We start from the raw sequence: 15348 nt of genomic DNA, 5'->3' as shown, positions 1-15348 counted from the left end.
TGTCTCCAAAACCCATCACATTGCTACGATGGAGACTGGTGTGACATACATCACAAGTAAACAAACCAAAAGAACCCTCCATTTATCTTCAGTTTTCTGCTTCATAAGCACTGGAATAATTTGCATTATAATCATTATGTAACAGGCAATCAGTGCTTATTCAGTGGGGTGAAGACATAACAATAAGACCCTCCTGCACCCACAAGTAGATACAAATGACCTGTCCTGATATGTAGATATCTTATGTGTGCAGATACATGCATGCTCCTCATGTGTGCAGACATCCTGCACCTGTCTTCATGTGCTCACAAGCTACACACCTATTGTGTGCACAGATGACATGTACTATTCTTATACACATGGATGACATGTCTTAACTCACAAGATAATGAAATCTGACACGTGGAAAAGTGCTTTATAATGGACAGTCACACTCTTTGCTAACTGTTCAAGTTTAAACTGTGGGCAGGTTTTTCTCTTTCATGCATAGGACCTGCTTATGAAATCTGAGGACGTTTTAAGACAACCATTTAGCATCTTAGCTGTCATCATTCCCAATAGTGCTTCAAAAGTGAAATTGGAGGTTGAAATTTTGCCCTCAAGGATGGGGATCACATCATATGGAACAGAACATTATCAGTCAACCAGAGTGACTAAGTCTCCATCAGAGTGACCACAGTGTGAGCTGGCATTTGAAGTGGATATTGATGGATTTGTCTGCTCAGTATCCCTTTTCCCCTGGGAAGTGTTTCTGCCATCCCCTCCATAGCTGCCAGGTTAGTACATCATGACCTTCTCCTAGCCTTTTGTTCATTCCAGGGAAGAACCCTTGACCTAGCTGGACCAGCCCGAGTCCTTGCCTAGGACTTTTCGTAACAGGAACTTAAAAGAAGAGTGAGCCTTTCTTTAGTGACTGAAGCTGTGAACATTGAGGCTCTTAGTGGCCGTGTGAAGAAAGAATAATGCCCTAAAATCTTTGACCAAATCCTTCATTACGCTAAGCCTAGTCAGCTATAGTTTTCAGTTACTTCCTATCAAAAGAGCCCTAACCAGTGTGGAATGATTGCCAATCACTGTCACGTTATTGCTGATATACCACAATAAGTATCTGCTGAGACTCAAACCTGTGACAAACATTATCTCCATTCTCAAAATATTATAATTGTGGTCCAGATCTGTTAAAGGTAGTTAATTTGATATATTAACTTTTCAGAAGCTTTCCAAATCATAAGTATTTACGACACATTTAAGATAAATACTTGTTTGCATAGCAAACTTCTGTTGATCTGGTTTTCAAACAATAAGAGATTTCAAATTACTAAACTTTTTCACCACTCTGTGGAAAGAAATGAAATGATAAGAGGTGGTAAGTAAGGGAACTGTTCTAAAAAACACCTTTTGAGATACCCTTACAGAGTCAACGTCAACATCTTGAGTATTGTGTGTATATCAGTGCCTGAATCGTCAAAGCAGTATTAAGCTCAGCATGACCTAGTTTTAAAGTGTATTATAGTGTACCATAATTCTATGGATATAATTTGTTTATAATTCATGTATGAGCATCGTGGTCATAATAGCTAATACTCTTGTGCTCCTACCATGTACCAGGCAAGCACTGTTCTAGGGGCCTATGTAAATCAACTTCTTTAATCCTAAAAGAATCCTATGGGGTGGGTACTGTTGTTATCCCCATTTGCAGATGACTGAGAGGTTAAGTAATTTGCCTGAGGTCACACAACCAGTAAGAGGTGGAGCTGTGAACTAGAACAGCCTGACACTAGAGTGCATACCTATTAGATAACTAAGTAGTTAATCATAGTAGCTCTCAAGTAACAAACCTGTTCAAACAACAGGAGATCTACTTCTCAAGTCCTTTGGAGGGGATTTTAATGTACTACTTGTTTACATATTCTTTGGATTTGTAGAATATGTATTGGGTATCAGTGAGGCAGAGATCTATGCAGGAAGTTTTTCTTTGATTATAGGGGCTTGGGTCCCTGTGTCTTGCAAGAAACAACATGGTGAATCTTCTCGATCTAGAGGCAGCCTCTACCAGGCTCTCCTCATTTGCTTACAGTGAGAGGGAGTCCTTCAGAGGCTTCCCATCTCTCTTAGGGTGAAAATCAGAACCCTTCTTGCCTATTTAATCAGTTTCCTCTGGGGCACTGTGCATCAGCCACTCTGGCCTTAAATTCTGCCATCTCAAGACCGTTGGCTAAGACATTCCCTCCGACTGGCACATTCACTTCAGCTGCACCACCGAGGCAAATCCTACTCATTTTATAAGGGCTTCCCTAACCCACAGACCAGGTGTGATTCCCTTCTTACAATCTCTCCCAGCATCTTGTACTTCTTGTAATAGCTGTGAAAATGGTCAATAGAAAACTGTGTGAATACTAAATGTCTGTCTCCCTGGCTCTAATGTGTAAGCTCCATGTGGGCAGGGACTGTTTGTTTGTTGCTGAATCCCCACAGCTTAGCACATAGTTGGTATGAAATAAATATTTGTAAACTGAGTAGAAGGAAGAATTGCCAGCTACCAGCTGAAGAGGAAAATAATAGTCTAGTCTCCTTGGCACTAATTAGACCTGCTGAGTGTGAAAAAAGGCCTGCCCAGACAGATGTAGGGAATGCTGGAGCACCTTGGCAGAGTGGTTAAACAAACCAGGGGATAAGTGAACATATCCATAGTTTCCTCCCAACCCCCCATTTTTAAGTGATTAGGAAATGGTGAGGGAAAAATTATGATTTTGTGAGCAGTAACATGGAACCCAGTTTTAATAGTGCTGAAGTCTGGATCAAAGAAATTTCAACTCAGAACACTGAGGGCCAAAGTGAAAGAAACATACTGATTTTGGTGATGTGTCATTCTATGAAGTGTGCTTCTATGGTTATCCGTGTTCACTTTTAGCCGCGGCCCTTTTTATTTTTATATCTTTTTTTTTTTTTGGAAATGTTTTATCATCACTTTACTGATTCCTCGAAACAGTCTCATGCAGAGAGCTGGTGCCATGGTCTAGGTGATGAAGAAACGTTTCCTCTTTCAAAGACTCCAATTTTTGGGACGATAAGAATTGCTAAAGAGGAAACAATCAAACCTATCTGCCTCCAACCAGCACACTGCTTCCTGGCTGTAATACGCTTTCAGATCCTCCAGTGAATTGTCTCAGATAAATAAAACTGGATTGCCATTCACTTTTTGAGATCCCGTCTCGCAATCTGTTCACCTCGAAGACTGCAGAAGGGAATCGATCGTGGAAATTCAGTCCACTTCCCCGTAACCACAGTCAACACTCCTCCTACGTTGGGAAAATTTTGCTTCCTTCGTTTTTCCACAAGTTTGCAGTTGCCTTCACGGCCTTGCGATCCAAGACTTCTCTCCAGGCCCCACTGGACGGGCGCGGGCTGTCGGCGGTGAGGCGTCCATCGGGCGCCCCGGTCGCCGCGACCAGGGAGGCGAGTCTTGGGGGCCATTCCGGGAAATTGTCCCAGTGAGCAACGCCGAGGCGGGGCTCCCCGAGGACGTGAGGAAACCAAAACAGAAATCGGAGATTCAAAAAAAAATCATCTCAGGAAATTGTGCTTTCCAAAGGAATGTATTGCCTTCCCAAGGCTACGGTTCTCCAGCGCCTCCGACTTTTACAGAACCTTTCTCGCGGCGGGTTGCGCACAGTTTGGGGTGCCGCCCCGCGCCCTCCGCGGAAGAACCCCCGGCGCTGCCAAGAGTGGCAAGCCGTTCCTGCCCGCCCTGCCGCGCCGTGGGCAACGCCTCCGCCACGTGCCCGCCTCCCGCTGCCAGGTCGCCCACGATTGGCTGACGACGCTGCCCGTCGCGGGGGGAGGGCGTGTTCCCCGCAGGCAGGCGCTCCAATTGGTCGTGACCGCAGCGGCGGTGCGCGCGGCCCCGGTGAGGAGGGGAAGCCGGTGGTGGCGGCGGCGGCGGAACTGGCGGAGGCTTTGGGTTTCGTAACCGTCGCTCCTCCTCGCTGACTCGCGGGCTGCGAGGCCTGGGTAGGGTCGGGCCGTGCCGCGCGGGGCCGCTCGGAGTGGAGGCCGCCTGGGGGCGGGCGGGCTGGAGGCGCAGGTAAGGAGGCCGCGGGCGGGCGGGCTGTGGGAGGAGGAGGCCGCGGCGCTGCTGACCGCTCGCGTGGGCGCGGCCCGTGTCGAAGGAGACCCGGTCGGGCCCTAGGCGGCCGGCTCGCTGGGAAGGCCCCGCGCGAACCGCGGCGCGGGCGGCGGCCCCGCGCGGCGTCTGATGCAACCTGCCGGCAACCCCCGACGGGGCTGCTGAGCTCATGCCTGGCGCCGGTCCAGCGCCGCGGCGCCACCCGCCGACCCCCGCGCTCCCCCGGCGCCCCTTCTGCCGGCGGGGGACGCGATGCGCGCCGGCTATGCCCCCTCCAGAACCCGGCCCTCTGTTTGTGCAACGTGCAGTGTGACACGCCAGGCTCGTATTGGCCCCTAGGGATAAAGGGTGTTCCCAGAATAGCAGAAGGTGGACCGTATCTTACTCGAGTGCCACCTGGATTATTTCCTGCCCCTCCAGAACTGCCCGGTGTCGGGCAGTCGGGAATCTTGTTGAGGAATTAATAGAGAAGTAGTCAGAGAAAAAAACTTGGTTTTTAAATACTTTACGGAAATAATATTGTGCTTTTTTTATTAATGGAGCTGTACTTTGTATATCCTATAGTTTACTGTTGGAATTACGTTGGATGAAAGTGCAGCAACCACGAGTTGAATAGAAAAGAGGAGGGCAAGAAATGAGGTGCTTTGATAGCGTGCTTGGAGGGAACACAGTAAGGAAAATTGCCAGCAGAGGTGTCTAGACGGAGAGGATGGAAACGCATGTTTGAGGGGAAGGATGATCTGGTCTTCCAAGTAAGCGTGTGTGCTTTTATCCTTCAGAAGGTTTAATTGTTTGACTTTCCTCTTGTCTAAGGTTTATGCTGTAATCTGCCATCTTAAAGTGGGTCAGTTTTTAGAAAGATTGGGTTTGGTGGGTTACACAAAAATTGTTAGTTCTCTCTCCCAGCCTACACTCAGTTGGATCCTTATTTGAAGAGATTGTCTGTTAATTCAGATAGGATATGGGACGCTTAAATACATTTTTGAAATAAGATACTGTCAAGGCTTGCTTTACCAAGAAATCGTGCATCGAAAAGTCCTTGATATTTAAAAGGTAAAATCTGTTCAACTGTTACCACTTGAGTGGTATTTGGGATAAGCTATTCTTGAAGTTGATTTGCTGTTTTGGAAAATTTAGTGTAAACCAGGCTAAATAATTACAAGATGTTAGTGAATTGAAGAATTTTTCAATTTATTGATTCCTGCTTCTGGTAGGCGCATTTGGCTGATTTAGTCATTTTAATATCTGCCTAAAACACATGGGTGAAAGCAAAACTTCATTTTTTTCCAGAATATCCTCTCAGTTCTCAGGAGCACATCATGACTGTCAGCATGGTTGTGTGATCTTGAAGAGGTGGTTTCATCCCTAGGGATTTAAACAGCACCAGGTGAGCCCTGGGTAAAGATAAATAGGACCTCATGGAGCTGAACTTAGCATTATGGCCTAAGATTGCCTCCCCTGATCACAGAAATGGTAAATGCAGGTGGCCGCAATTCCAGGTTTATTATGTATTCTTGGGAGGGTGTGTTTCCATGGGTTCTTGTACTGATAGTTACGTAGGTCTGGAAAGCCAAAAAGGCAGGAGACCAGTCAGTTAAAAAGAGAAAGAATTGAGCAAGACTCCCTGATAAATGTATATTTATAAACAGTATGTGTGTACTATTTGTGTGTGTGTGTGTTGTAAATGACACCAAAAGTAGATTAAAAAGTGACATTTAAGAAGGACAAATGAGCATACATTTTCTTCTCATACTCCCATGGACCACTTATGTACTCCTTGAAGGGTTGTTTGGGTCATGCAGTCTGCAGTGGCAGATAAATACAAATCCTGCTCATTTAGGTGCTTATTAACTTTGACTGCTCACCTTGACTTCACTTGTAGTACAGAGTTGTCAGACCCTGGCAACACATGCCTAAGAACTTGTGGTTATGGAAAACGTAACTGGGCAAAGTGGAAAATAAAGGTTCTCAACTAAAATGAAGCAAAGACCAGACAAGAATGATGTTCACTGTATAAACTGGAGACTAGAACTAGCCAGTGGAACTGCGTTTTTCTTTTCCTGTGCACCTTCAAGAAAGACAAAAAACTTTAGGTATTAAAACCATATGGAGTAACACTCTTGATTTAATTGTGGTTGTTTTAAGAGATTTTAATGTTAGGGATCCTCATTTTTATGTTGAGACATTTATAAAACAATGTTTTCTCTTATCCTTTTGAACCTGTATTCATTCAACACATTTCTTGAGCACCACCCCTAGATGCTGGGCATGTGGAGCTGAAGACAGAGTCCTGTCTCCAGCTCATTCTATAGGTTAGCACACTATGGAGCTGGCTTTGACTAGGGAACAACTGGACAGAAGCACAAAGAAAAGAGAAAGCGCAGACTGTTTAGGGGACTGATAGTGGTTCAGTATTGAAGTGTGATGTGAAAGGGAGCAGGGGCTGGAGGGAGAGAGGATTAACACCTTGGATGATCCTGTATGCTGGAGCCACAGAGGAATTTCCAGTAAGAGGGTGTGACGCACTCAGGTTTGAGTGTTAGATGGCTCTGGGGACAGTGGTTGGAGGGAACACTGCTAAGGCAGAGGAGACTGTGCCCCTGAGAGATGATGTCAGCCTAAGGTAATTCTGTGACCTTGGGATGGAGAGGGGTGATGGACGTGAGGTGTTTTGTGGGGGTTGGTAGAACTGTCAGCTACCAGTGATTGAACAGATTTGGTATAAGGAATAAGTATCTGAATATTTTGGAGAGTAGACCTTCACTGAGGAAATTTGAGTTAAATTATTTTGGGGGACATGGGGAATATCTGGTTGTACATACGTGAAAAAATGACAAGAGGATTAGGAAAATCCTTCAGAAGTTTATTTTTCCAAGGGAAACTTGAGAAAATTTTGATTTTACTTATTCTAACGTTCTCAGTTTTTAGTGTGTTGCTGATTTGAATGAACATTACTTGAATTAAGAAATTTGAATTTAAAAAGTGTTACTCATTCTGTTACTCATCTTTCTTAAGATCCATGGTTAATTTATAGCAGTGGCTCTGAAACTTCAGTGTCATCAGAATCACTTGAAGGTCCCATTAAAACCAGATTGCTCAGTCCTATTCATAGAGCTCCTGATTGCTAGACCTGGGGCAGGCTGAGAATTCGCCTTTCTAACAAAGTGATGTTGCTGCTGCTGGTCCAGGGGCCACACTTTGAGAACTACTGGTCTTCGGTTTTTCTCCTGCTTCCTGCTTGAATGATTCACAGCAAGGAAACAAGGTGCCGCCCTGCTTCCTGTAGAATGAACTTTGGAATAGTATTTGTCCATGTAGGAGCCAGATTTTCTTTATGGTTGAATATCCAGATTTGAAATAAACTTTTTTTGCCCATTCAGTAAATGTTTATGAAAGAAACAAAAGCATGGATAACTGTGTAAACTGTAAAATGTGTAACTTTTGGAGGCAGCTATTTTGCTCAGTGTAAAAACAAAATTGATAATCTGTTTGAAGTTAAGTCTTAGACCACTTTGCTCTTTGACCCCCTTTACTTGGTTCATTTGCCTTGGTGGATATTTCTTCACTTTAAGAGCTACTTTCTTGGGGTTTGGTTGAGGAAGTTTTAAAAAAAATTTTTTGTTTGGAATTATTTCCAAGTTTCCCTTTCTTACATTTTTACCAGTTTGATGATTACTCTTTGTTTTACGAGCCAGAGGACTCATTTTCAGAACCTTGCCTACTGTGTTCAACCTCATACCTCGGCAAGATGAGTCAGACTGAAATAAAAGAGCGCTTCCCTGTTCCAGTATCTTTGGGAGCAAAAATGGGCATGAACGTAATTTAGAGCCTGTAATAAGAATTTTTAGTGACTAAAGTCCATGGTATATTGTCAACGTCGGAAGGCATCTTATCATTTTACGTCCCTCATTTGTGGAGTGGGAAATCGAGGCCTACGGAGGGAGGGGCTGCGTCCAGAGTGAAACGGGGGAAGCCTGAACCAAGATAAGAGCTGACTGGTTCGCTCTTTGGATCATTGTTATCTCTGAGTTTACCAGAGATTAGCTCTAAGGATTAAAAACATAATTGGTATATGAAAAAATAAGAAAAGGTGAATAAGATGAACCTAATCATGACTGTTGAGACAGTCCCAGGAGAGGTGTTAAATCAAACAGGTTCTTAAAAACTGAGTAAAACACTTAGTTTACTTTATACCAAACAGATAAGCAATAGTGTAGAGGGCCACTAACAATTAGTGGTAAGGGTGGCTCAAATTAATACTGAACAGCCACTTTTAACTGGAAGAAAAAAATTGGCAGCGTGATAAATTATCAAGGGAAATTGTGAAATGTTCATTACTGAAGATAGACTTGGAGTAGATATCCATCATGATTTGGAAAGAAGCTTTCTGTGTCACCTTAGTGCTGGAGTGAGAACAGATGACCCACTAGCTCAGGGCTGCCTGTGTGGCTTGAAAACTAATTGAAAGCAATGTTATATGGCCTTTTTAAAAGCAAAGATTTTTTAAAAAGCAGACCAGTAAATAGTGTTTATACCGAAATGCCTGGTTAAAGGTTTGGGTGAAGCTACTGGTGTTGACCAGCTGGGCTTTTCTTAAGAACTCTGAGACGTACTCATTTGAGGCAATTCATAATGCTGGTTACAGGTTTTTTCCCACTGATGTAGTTTTAGCAGTTTTGTGGAAAGAGAACATAATAACACTGCTGTCTCAATTTTCGAGAGTGCTGTGACTTCTTGGTGGACACAGTTCACCCAGCTTAGCAGTTTGTCTTGAAGTGGCCTCATGATGGTAGGATAGGTATGCTTCTGACACATGTTGAGGCGTTGTAGCGACCTAGTTGGATTCATAGTAATCCAGATATGACTAGTGCCTGAAACTGTGACTTCATTTCTACAGGCAACACTACAGGAACCCCTCAGAACTGGCATTTCCTCTGTGCTCCTTGAGCAACGTAAAGTGGGTGCAGGCGCTGCAGCTGCTCCGTCTCGTAGTCTAGCCTGAGTCCTGGTGCTTGCACTTCCCTGGATGCATCGTTGGGTTGTTTTCTTTCCTTATAGCTTTAGGTTGACTGTGTCTAGATGTGTTAATTAAATATGTCCAGAATCAAAAAACAGTATTAGAAACACGATGGGATGGGGAAGCAAGCTGGGCATCTCAGAGCTCTGAAATCTGTGGTCTAAGCAACTAACGGAGGAAATCTCTGTAAACTGTCATTTGAGGGCATTAAAAAAAAATAAAGCAAAAAATCACCTTTTCAAAGTATCCCATAAAGCTATGTCCTTGATGACTCACATTCTGCATATTAGAACAAGGAACACGCAGAGACCACAGTGCAGTATTCCTTATGAGTACTGAGGCTGGCTGCTCTGCGTCAGCCTTCTATTTTGACTTGAACCAACAGTGGAAACTTTCTTCCCCTTGTATTGCAGGTGTCTCTCCTATCGTAATTGAACTTACCTTTGCTGTCGTTATACCAAACATCTCAAATTTCTCTCTTGCAGATTGCCAGGTGCTGTTAGTTCATGTGTGCTACGTAATTAGTGGTATTCTTTTGTTTTTCCCTCCCATTTTTGCTAACAATCACAGATGGGCAGTACCCTCAGGGATTCAGGTGGGTTGAATTTGGCTTTATGGCGCATCTGTACTGACTTACCTCTCTGAATTAAATGACTTAGACTTCTGAAACACTGGAACAGTTGGCAGTTGTAGACTTTTCTCAACATGATCAGTTAATGTTGCCTGCTGTTAGGTACATGCAAGTTTAATCTCATTTGATCTTGTCATTTCAAATATTTTAATACAATTTGTTTTTAACTAGGTACATGTGAAGATATCTTGGCAGTTTAGTGTGGAAACCATTGATCACCTTGCCCTTACTTCTGCCTGTTCTGTGTTGACAAGGGAGAGTGCCCAAATGAGCAAGATATCGCAGAACAGTACTCCAGGAGTGAACGGAAGAAGTGTCATTCATACTCAGGCTCATGCCAGCGGCTTGCAGCAGGTTCCTCAGCTGGTGCCTGCCGGCCCTGGGGGCGGAGGCAAAGCTGTGCCTCCTAGCAAGCAGAGCAAAAAGAGTTCGCCCATGGATCGAAACAGTGATGAGTACCGTCAACGCAGAGAGAGGAACAACATGGCTGTGAAAAAGAGCCGGTTGAAAAGCAAGCAGAAAGCGCAGGATACGCTGCAGAGAGTGAATCAGCTCAAAGAAGAGAATGAACGGTTGGAAGCAAAAATTAAATTACTGACTAAGGAATTAAGTGTACTAAAAGATTTGTTTCTTGAGCATGCACACAACCTTGCAGATAACGTGCAACCCAGTAGCACTGAAAATACGACAAATTCTGATAATGCAGAACAGTAAACCTCATCCCTTCCAAACTTCACAACTTGTGGCTTGAACATTAAAGGTGTGACTACCTTCACCCCTTGCATCATTGGCTGAACACTGTCTTATTCCATTATTGAGAGATCCATTGAAGGTTGTTTTCTAGGATCAGCACTGAAGAGTTGATTAGCTAAAGATGTTAGCCATTTAATTTGAATATCTGGTTTTAAATAAGGATTTTTGTGGGGATAAAAAGAAATTTTAAAGCATATGGTTAAAAAAAATTGCCCTAGACCTCATTATTCTTAATAAACTCTGACTTTCCAAGAAACGTTTCTTTTTTAGGTTGACAAAAGGAATGGGAAACTGGCAAGCCTTGCAGGAGGTTCTTGGTTTTAACGGATGTGGTTAATTGAAGAAAAGTTGAATGTTGCCTATGTTTATCTGTTTGTGACTTTTCTAAATTATGTATTAAAAATGCTTAGGGCTATAGAAACCAATCACTTTGTAATTTGGAGTGATTTTATGTATAGCTTAAACATTGTTTTAGCATAATTAGTACTGTTCTCCCCAACAAATACAAGTTTTTGAAAAGCGATGTCAAGTGAAGTAAGGAAACCCCAATGCATTTTGAAAGCAGTATGCAGTCAGTTGGCCTAAAAATGTAAATAGCATTTAGGAAGCAAATAGGTTTTTTAAAAATGAAAGCAAAGCATATTAGAATTACACTTTTGGGATACCTTTTCGGTATAGAATTGGCATTATTTTGTTTCATTAAAAAAAAAAAACCAACTCAGAGGTTTAGAGAAACTTGTGTACCAAATTTTAGTTTCTGCCGATGCTAGTAAAGTAAGCAGTTTTTTTCTTTGATGTACTATTTGGACAGCCAAGTTAGTAAACAAAAACCTCTTAACAGTTTGTGGCTATACAAGATTAGGAGTTTGAATATTAATTTCAGCTGGTAGTTTCTCCTGTGATCAAATGTACTGCATTGGGGCCTGGTTTCTGGAAGCAAAAATTCTTGTGAAGGATCATTTGGTATTTGATCTTAACCAACTGATTATTAGAAAAATTCATCATCAACTTTGCCATTTTCCAAAATAATAGTCTAAGAAAACTTGAAAGTGTAAGGTTTAACCTTTAATTTATTTCACTTAAACACATCTTTGTATATTGTTTTTGTGACATTGCTTTTTCTAAGTAGTGGGCTGTTCTTCCAGACTTTTGTACCACTTTTTATTCATTTATATGCATTTATGTCCCATAAATTATTTTAGCAAGAAAACACTGATAAAACTCAGGATATTGACATTTTTGTTGAGACTAAAAAAATGGCAGTCACTAAAGACAAGAATCTCTAGGGTCTGGCATATATCTATGTTGGTAGTTTTGATTGTCCTTGTTGACTTTTTTTTTTTAAGCACAAATCTAGCTCAAGTTTGTTGATGTCTGTGTTTCTGTTTTTCTTTTTTGGGGGGTGACTGGGCTCGTGATAAGAGACGGAGTCACATGATTTAAAAAGTTTGTGTTACCAGTTATCTCATTTGAACATTTTGGGTCACGTTGTTTAATACTAGGACCTGGGACAATGTAACCAATGTAAGTCAAGTTGCACCCTTTGGTTGGTGGAAGAGTGCTGTCTGTGCCCTTCTTTTGGGTGGGAGGAGACATCATGGTGTCCTGCAACTCAACAAAGTCATTATTAAAGGCCAAGAGTCCCTTCTGCACGTGACAGGAGCCCAGTATTGTTCTGTAAGAGCTACTGTCCCAGAAGTGTTAACTCCCTATAGAGCCAGGAGACAGGGTAGGGGTTTCTGTTAGAGTCCAGCATCTTTGGAGTATCGATCTACTTGTAGGTTGATAGATGCTTTAAATAACTATGGAGGAGATACCCACAGAATCCTACTGACTCTTAAATGGCACCTCATTCAAGATGCAGTTAGGTCACTTGAATCTTTAAGCATCTATAAGAGGTGCTACAGACATTTTAATCTCTTATTTACTAAAGAATGTCTTTCAGAAATTGATGTCTCATAGAATTTATTGTTACCGATTATATGAATTGACCTAACTCTTGGACAAGAAGCTTTAGGGAGATCATAAGGTATGTACTCCATTATTTCAAATAACAAAAGATTGTAACTTTTGGAAAAATTGATTCAAGCTTTTACTTAAGCAAATCAAAACTAGCACAAGCAGTCACTTATGCATAGAGTAAAAATGTTAACCATTGTCTTGACTATCTTACTGAAGTGCTTGGGAATGAAAGTTTTTAGTTTGATAGATTTATCAGTATAAAATTGAGGGTAACCAAGTATGGGGAATAGGTAAGTTTAGAGCTTTGGGAACTGAAATGACTTCTGTAACTTTTGTTCTCTAGGTTACACATTAGGATATGATCTGCCTTTGCTGGTAGGTCTAGTGGTTTAGGAATTAGGCTTTAGTATAAATTCCTAGCTGCGTCTGAGTCTTCCAGGATGAGTACTTTCTGACTGGTTTTGGCTGCAGATGGTGAGTTCAGAACAGCCCTTCCTGCTGTCTGGCCCCTCTTAGTTAAGGGGATGTGAGCTCAGATAATTTGGACATTCTTAATAAGAATTAGTAAGATTTTAATAAAATATGACCAGAATTCTGAAATTCAGGTCTTGAGTGTGAAATTCTCAAATTTACATAAGGAAGTAGAAGTATGTATAATTTAATATTTGGTATTAAAAGAAAGAAAATTGTAGCAGCGTTTGATGTTTCTTAATCCCCATTAGAAGTCTTGAGACTTTGTATCTAAACAACCCCTTTAAAGTACTCAGTGTTTTTGATGCCTTAGAAATAGGAAGACAATTTTGTTTGACAAAAGCTAGGAAAGAAAGTCCATTCTACAGCTGTTAGAGCTGCCTCTCAGGAAAAAGTACTTACCTTGTTCTTTTTGTTCCTGGCTTTCCTCAGTTTGTGAGATTACTCTATTTTTTTAAAATATAATTTTATTTCTTTCAATGAATTTGAAATAAAAAAACTTTGGAATAATGACTGTATTTCATTGTGGGTTTCTTTATGTCCAATACCAAGAAAGTGGTCCAAGTGTTAACCAGCTCTGAGGAGCCAGGCAGATGTCTTGCTGCCTTTTTAGTCCCAGCCCAGGGCAGAGGTGAGGCTGTGGTGGGGGCGGGGGGCAAGCAGAAGTGCTTTTGTCCCAGCTGGATTTCCCTTAGTGATAGGAACGTAGTTTTCTCTGAATTCAGAGTGCCTCTTTAGTTATTGTCCATGTCACCTGGTCTAGTGTAAAAAACCAGAATGCAGACAGCAGTGACTGGTGTTCTGCTTCATGTCTTCAGTGTGGTCTCCACCCACGGGGTGGTGGGAAATGAGTTCTAGGCTCTGCAGTAGATGGGAAGGTCAAAGTGAGGCCTTTCCCCTAAAAGCACAACCTGTAGTGTATGGACATTGTCTTCATGTACTGGTGCCATAGAACGTGTGAGTCCGAGGAGCTGATCTGAGTGTTTTAGGGAAGATGTCATTTGATAGTTGTCTTCTGTGATCCTTCAGTTATTCTCATGTCTTGAGAAGTAGACGTCTGCTGACTGCATCTTAATGAAAATTAGAGTACGGTGATTATTTCTGTGGGTAATATGTCCCATTTCATTTTCATAAATTGGTTGTAATTTAGAATCTAATAACTTATAAGGGAATTTTATATAGAGATTTGTGAAGGTGCCAGCTCTTTTTTAACAAAAGCACTTTAGACGTACTGCTCTTTGGCTACCTGTGGAGTATCTGAGGAGTTCATATGCATTTTATGTGTACTCAGAGGAGAATACCATCCCTGAATATTCTCTTACTGCCACAGCCCTACTCCTCCCAGAGTTCCAGACCTGAAGGTTACGCAGTGGTGTCGGGAACCAGGCTTAGAAGAGAATGGAGTTAAGTGAGGCAATCACTCTCACACCTTTTTGCAGCCCAGTTACCAAGTCTTGCCGCTTCCTCTGTGGCAGCTATTACTGCCAGATGCCTTTGCACGCCACTGCCTTTCATTCAGCTGTACCTCCTAAATGAATCTCCTGAGGTCTGCTTCACCTCCCCTACCTTCTGCAGAGCCATCACCCTCTCTTGCCTGGCTTTGGTCTCCCTGGACCATTGCATGTTCTCCAGAACCTTCTGAACCCCAGTGCACTCAGGGTGAGGCCCAGTCTCCCCAGGACATGGCTCCACTTGCTCTTGCTGCCTTCCTTGCCCTCCATTCTCTCCCACATCACTTCACTTTGGCTGCAGGGTTTGTCCCAGCTCTTTTTACCCTAGGGCCGGCCACCTTAGGACAGCTCCTAATGTCCAGAACTCCTCTTGCTTTTCACTTTCCACCCTTCCTGACTCAGCCCCCTGGCTTTCTAGACAAGGTCAAATCTGTTACTTTCCTTCGTGGCACTTTCCAATGTTTGAGATGATCTATTGGTACCTGTTTGCCTAAGGGGAAGACTCTCAGGAGAATCCAGGCTCTGAGTGCAGGGATCACGTTTTTATACCACACTGGCACATAGGAGATGCTCATTTATTGAATAACTAGCTAGACCTTTCCTGGGTTTCAGGAAGGCCTTTGGCACGGTGCAGCTTTCTTTGGAAGGGTCTCTGATGTATTTCTGAAGCTGTACAAATTTCTGCAGAAGTTGGAGAGTCAGGAGTTGGATACGTCCCCTGGAACATGCGGAAGAGTAGGGAGCTGCTGCTCCCCCCCGCCCCAGTCCTGTACCTGCGAAGAATGCCCTTTGTTTTACCCAGCTGGGCTCAACCAGCCAATTCCGTTCCCAGTGTCCCTCTTGGACAAAGCATTTAGTTACTGAGATTTCTACTTGTTCCTTTTTATCTACTTCCTTGATAATGAGAGCAAACATTTATGTGAAATGGTCAGTTTTG

At 42.6% G+C, this 15348-nt stretch overlaps 1 protein-coding gene across 4 annotated transcripts; it reads left to right on the top strand.

Annotated features, from left to right (window-relative positions):
- Window positions 1–3946: 3946 nt before the first annotated feature.
- On the top strand, window positions 3947–13478 carry CEBPG (CCAAT enhancer binding protein gamma). Of its 4 annotated transcripts, XM_072967256.1 has the most exons (4): window positions 3947–4084; window positions 4691–4878; window positions 5417–5513; window positions 9946–13478. In XM_072967256.1, exon 4 carries the CDS (start codon window positions 10042–10044, stop codon window positions 10486–10488), a length of 447 nt encoding a protein of 148 aa, XP_072823357.1. In that variant the 5' UTR covers window positions 3947–4084; window positions 4691–4878; window positions 5417–5513; window positions 9946–10041; the 3' UTR covers window positions 10489–13478. The 4 variants fall into 4 exon arrangements, with proteins under 4 accessions (XP_072823357.1, XP_072823358.1, XP_072823356.1 ...); XM_072967257.1 differs by lacking the exon at window positions 4691–4878 and having other exon boundaries at window positions 3948–4084; XM_072967255.1 differs by lacking the exons at window positions 4691–4878; window positions 5417–5513 and having other exon boundaries at window positions 3948–4084.
- The last annotated feature ends 1870 nt before the right edge of the window (window positions 13479–15348 follow it).

The sequence above is a fragment of the Vicugna pacos genome, chromosome 9 (genome assembly GCF_048564905.1).
Source record: "Vicugna pacos chromosome 9, VicPac4, whole genome shotgun sequence".
NCBI classification, from domain to species: domain Eukaryota; kingdom Metazoa; phylum Chordata; class Mammalia; order Artiodactyla; family Camelidae; genus Vicugna; species Vicugna pacos.
This window is presented reverse-complemented; position numbering and strand designations above follow the sequence as displayed.

What these genes read in the sequence shown, in the direction of transcription:
- CEBPG (XM_072967256.1), top strand. Translation starts at nt 10,042, where the DNA reads ATGAGCAAGATATCGCAGAACAGTACTCCAGGAGTGAACGGAAGAAGT.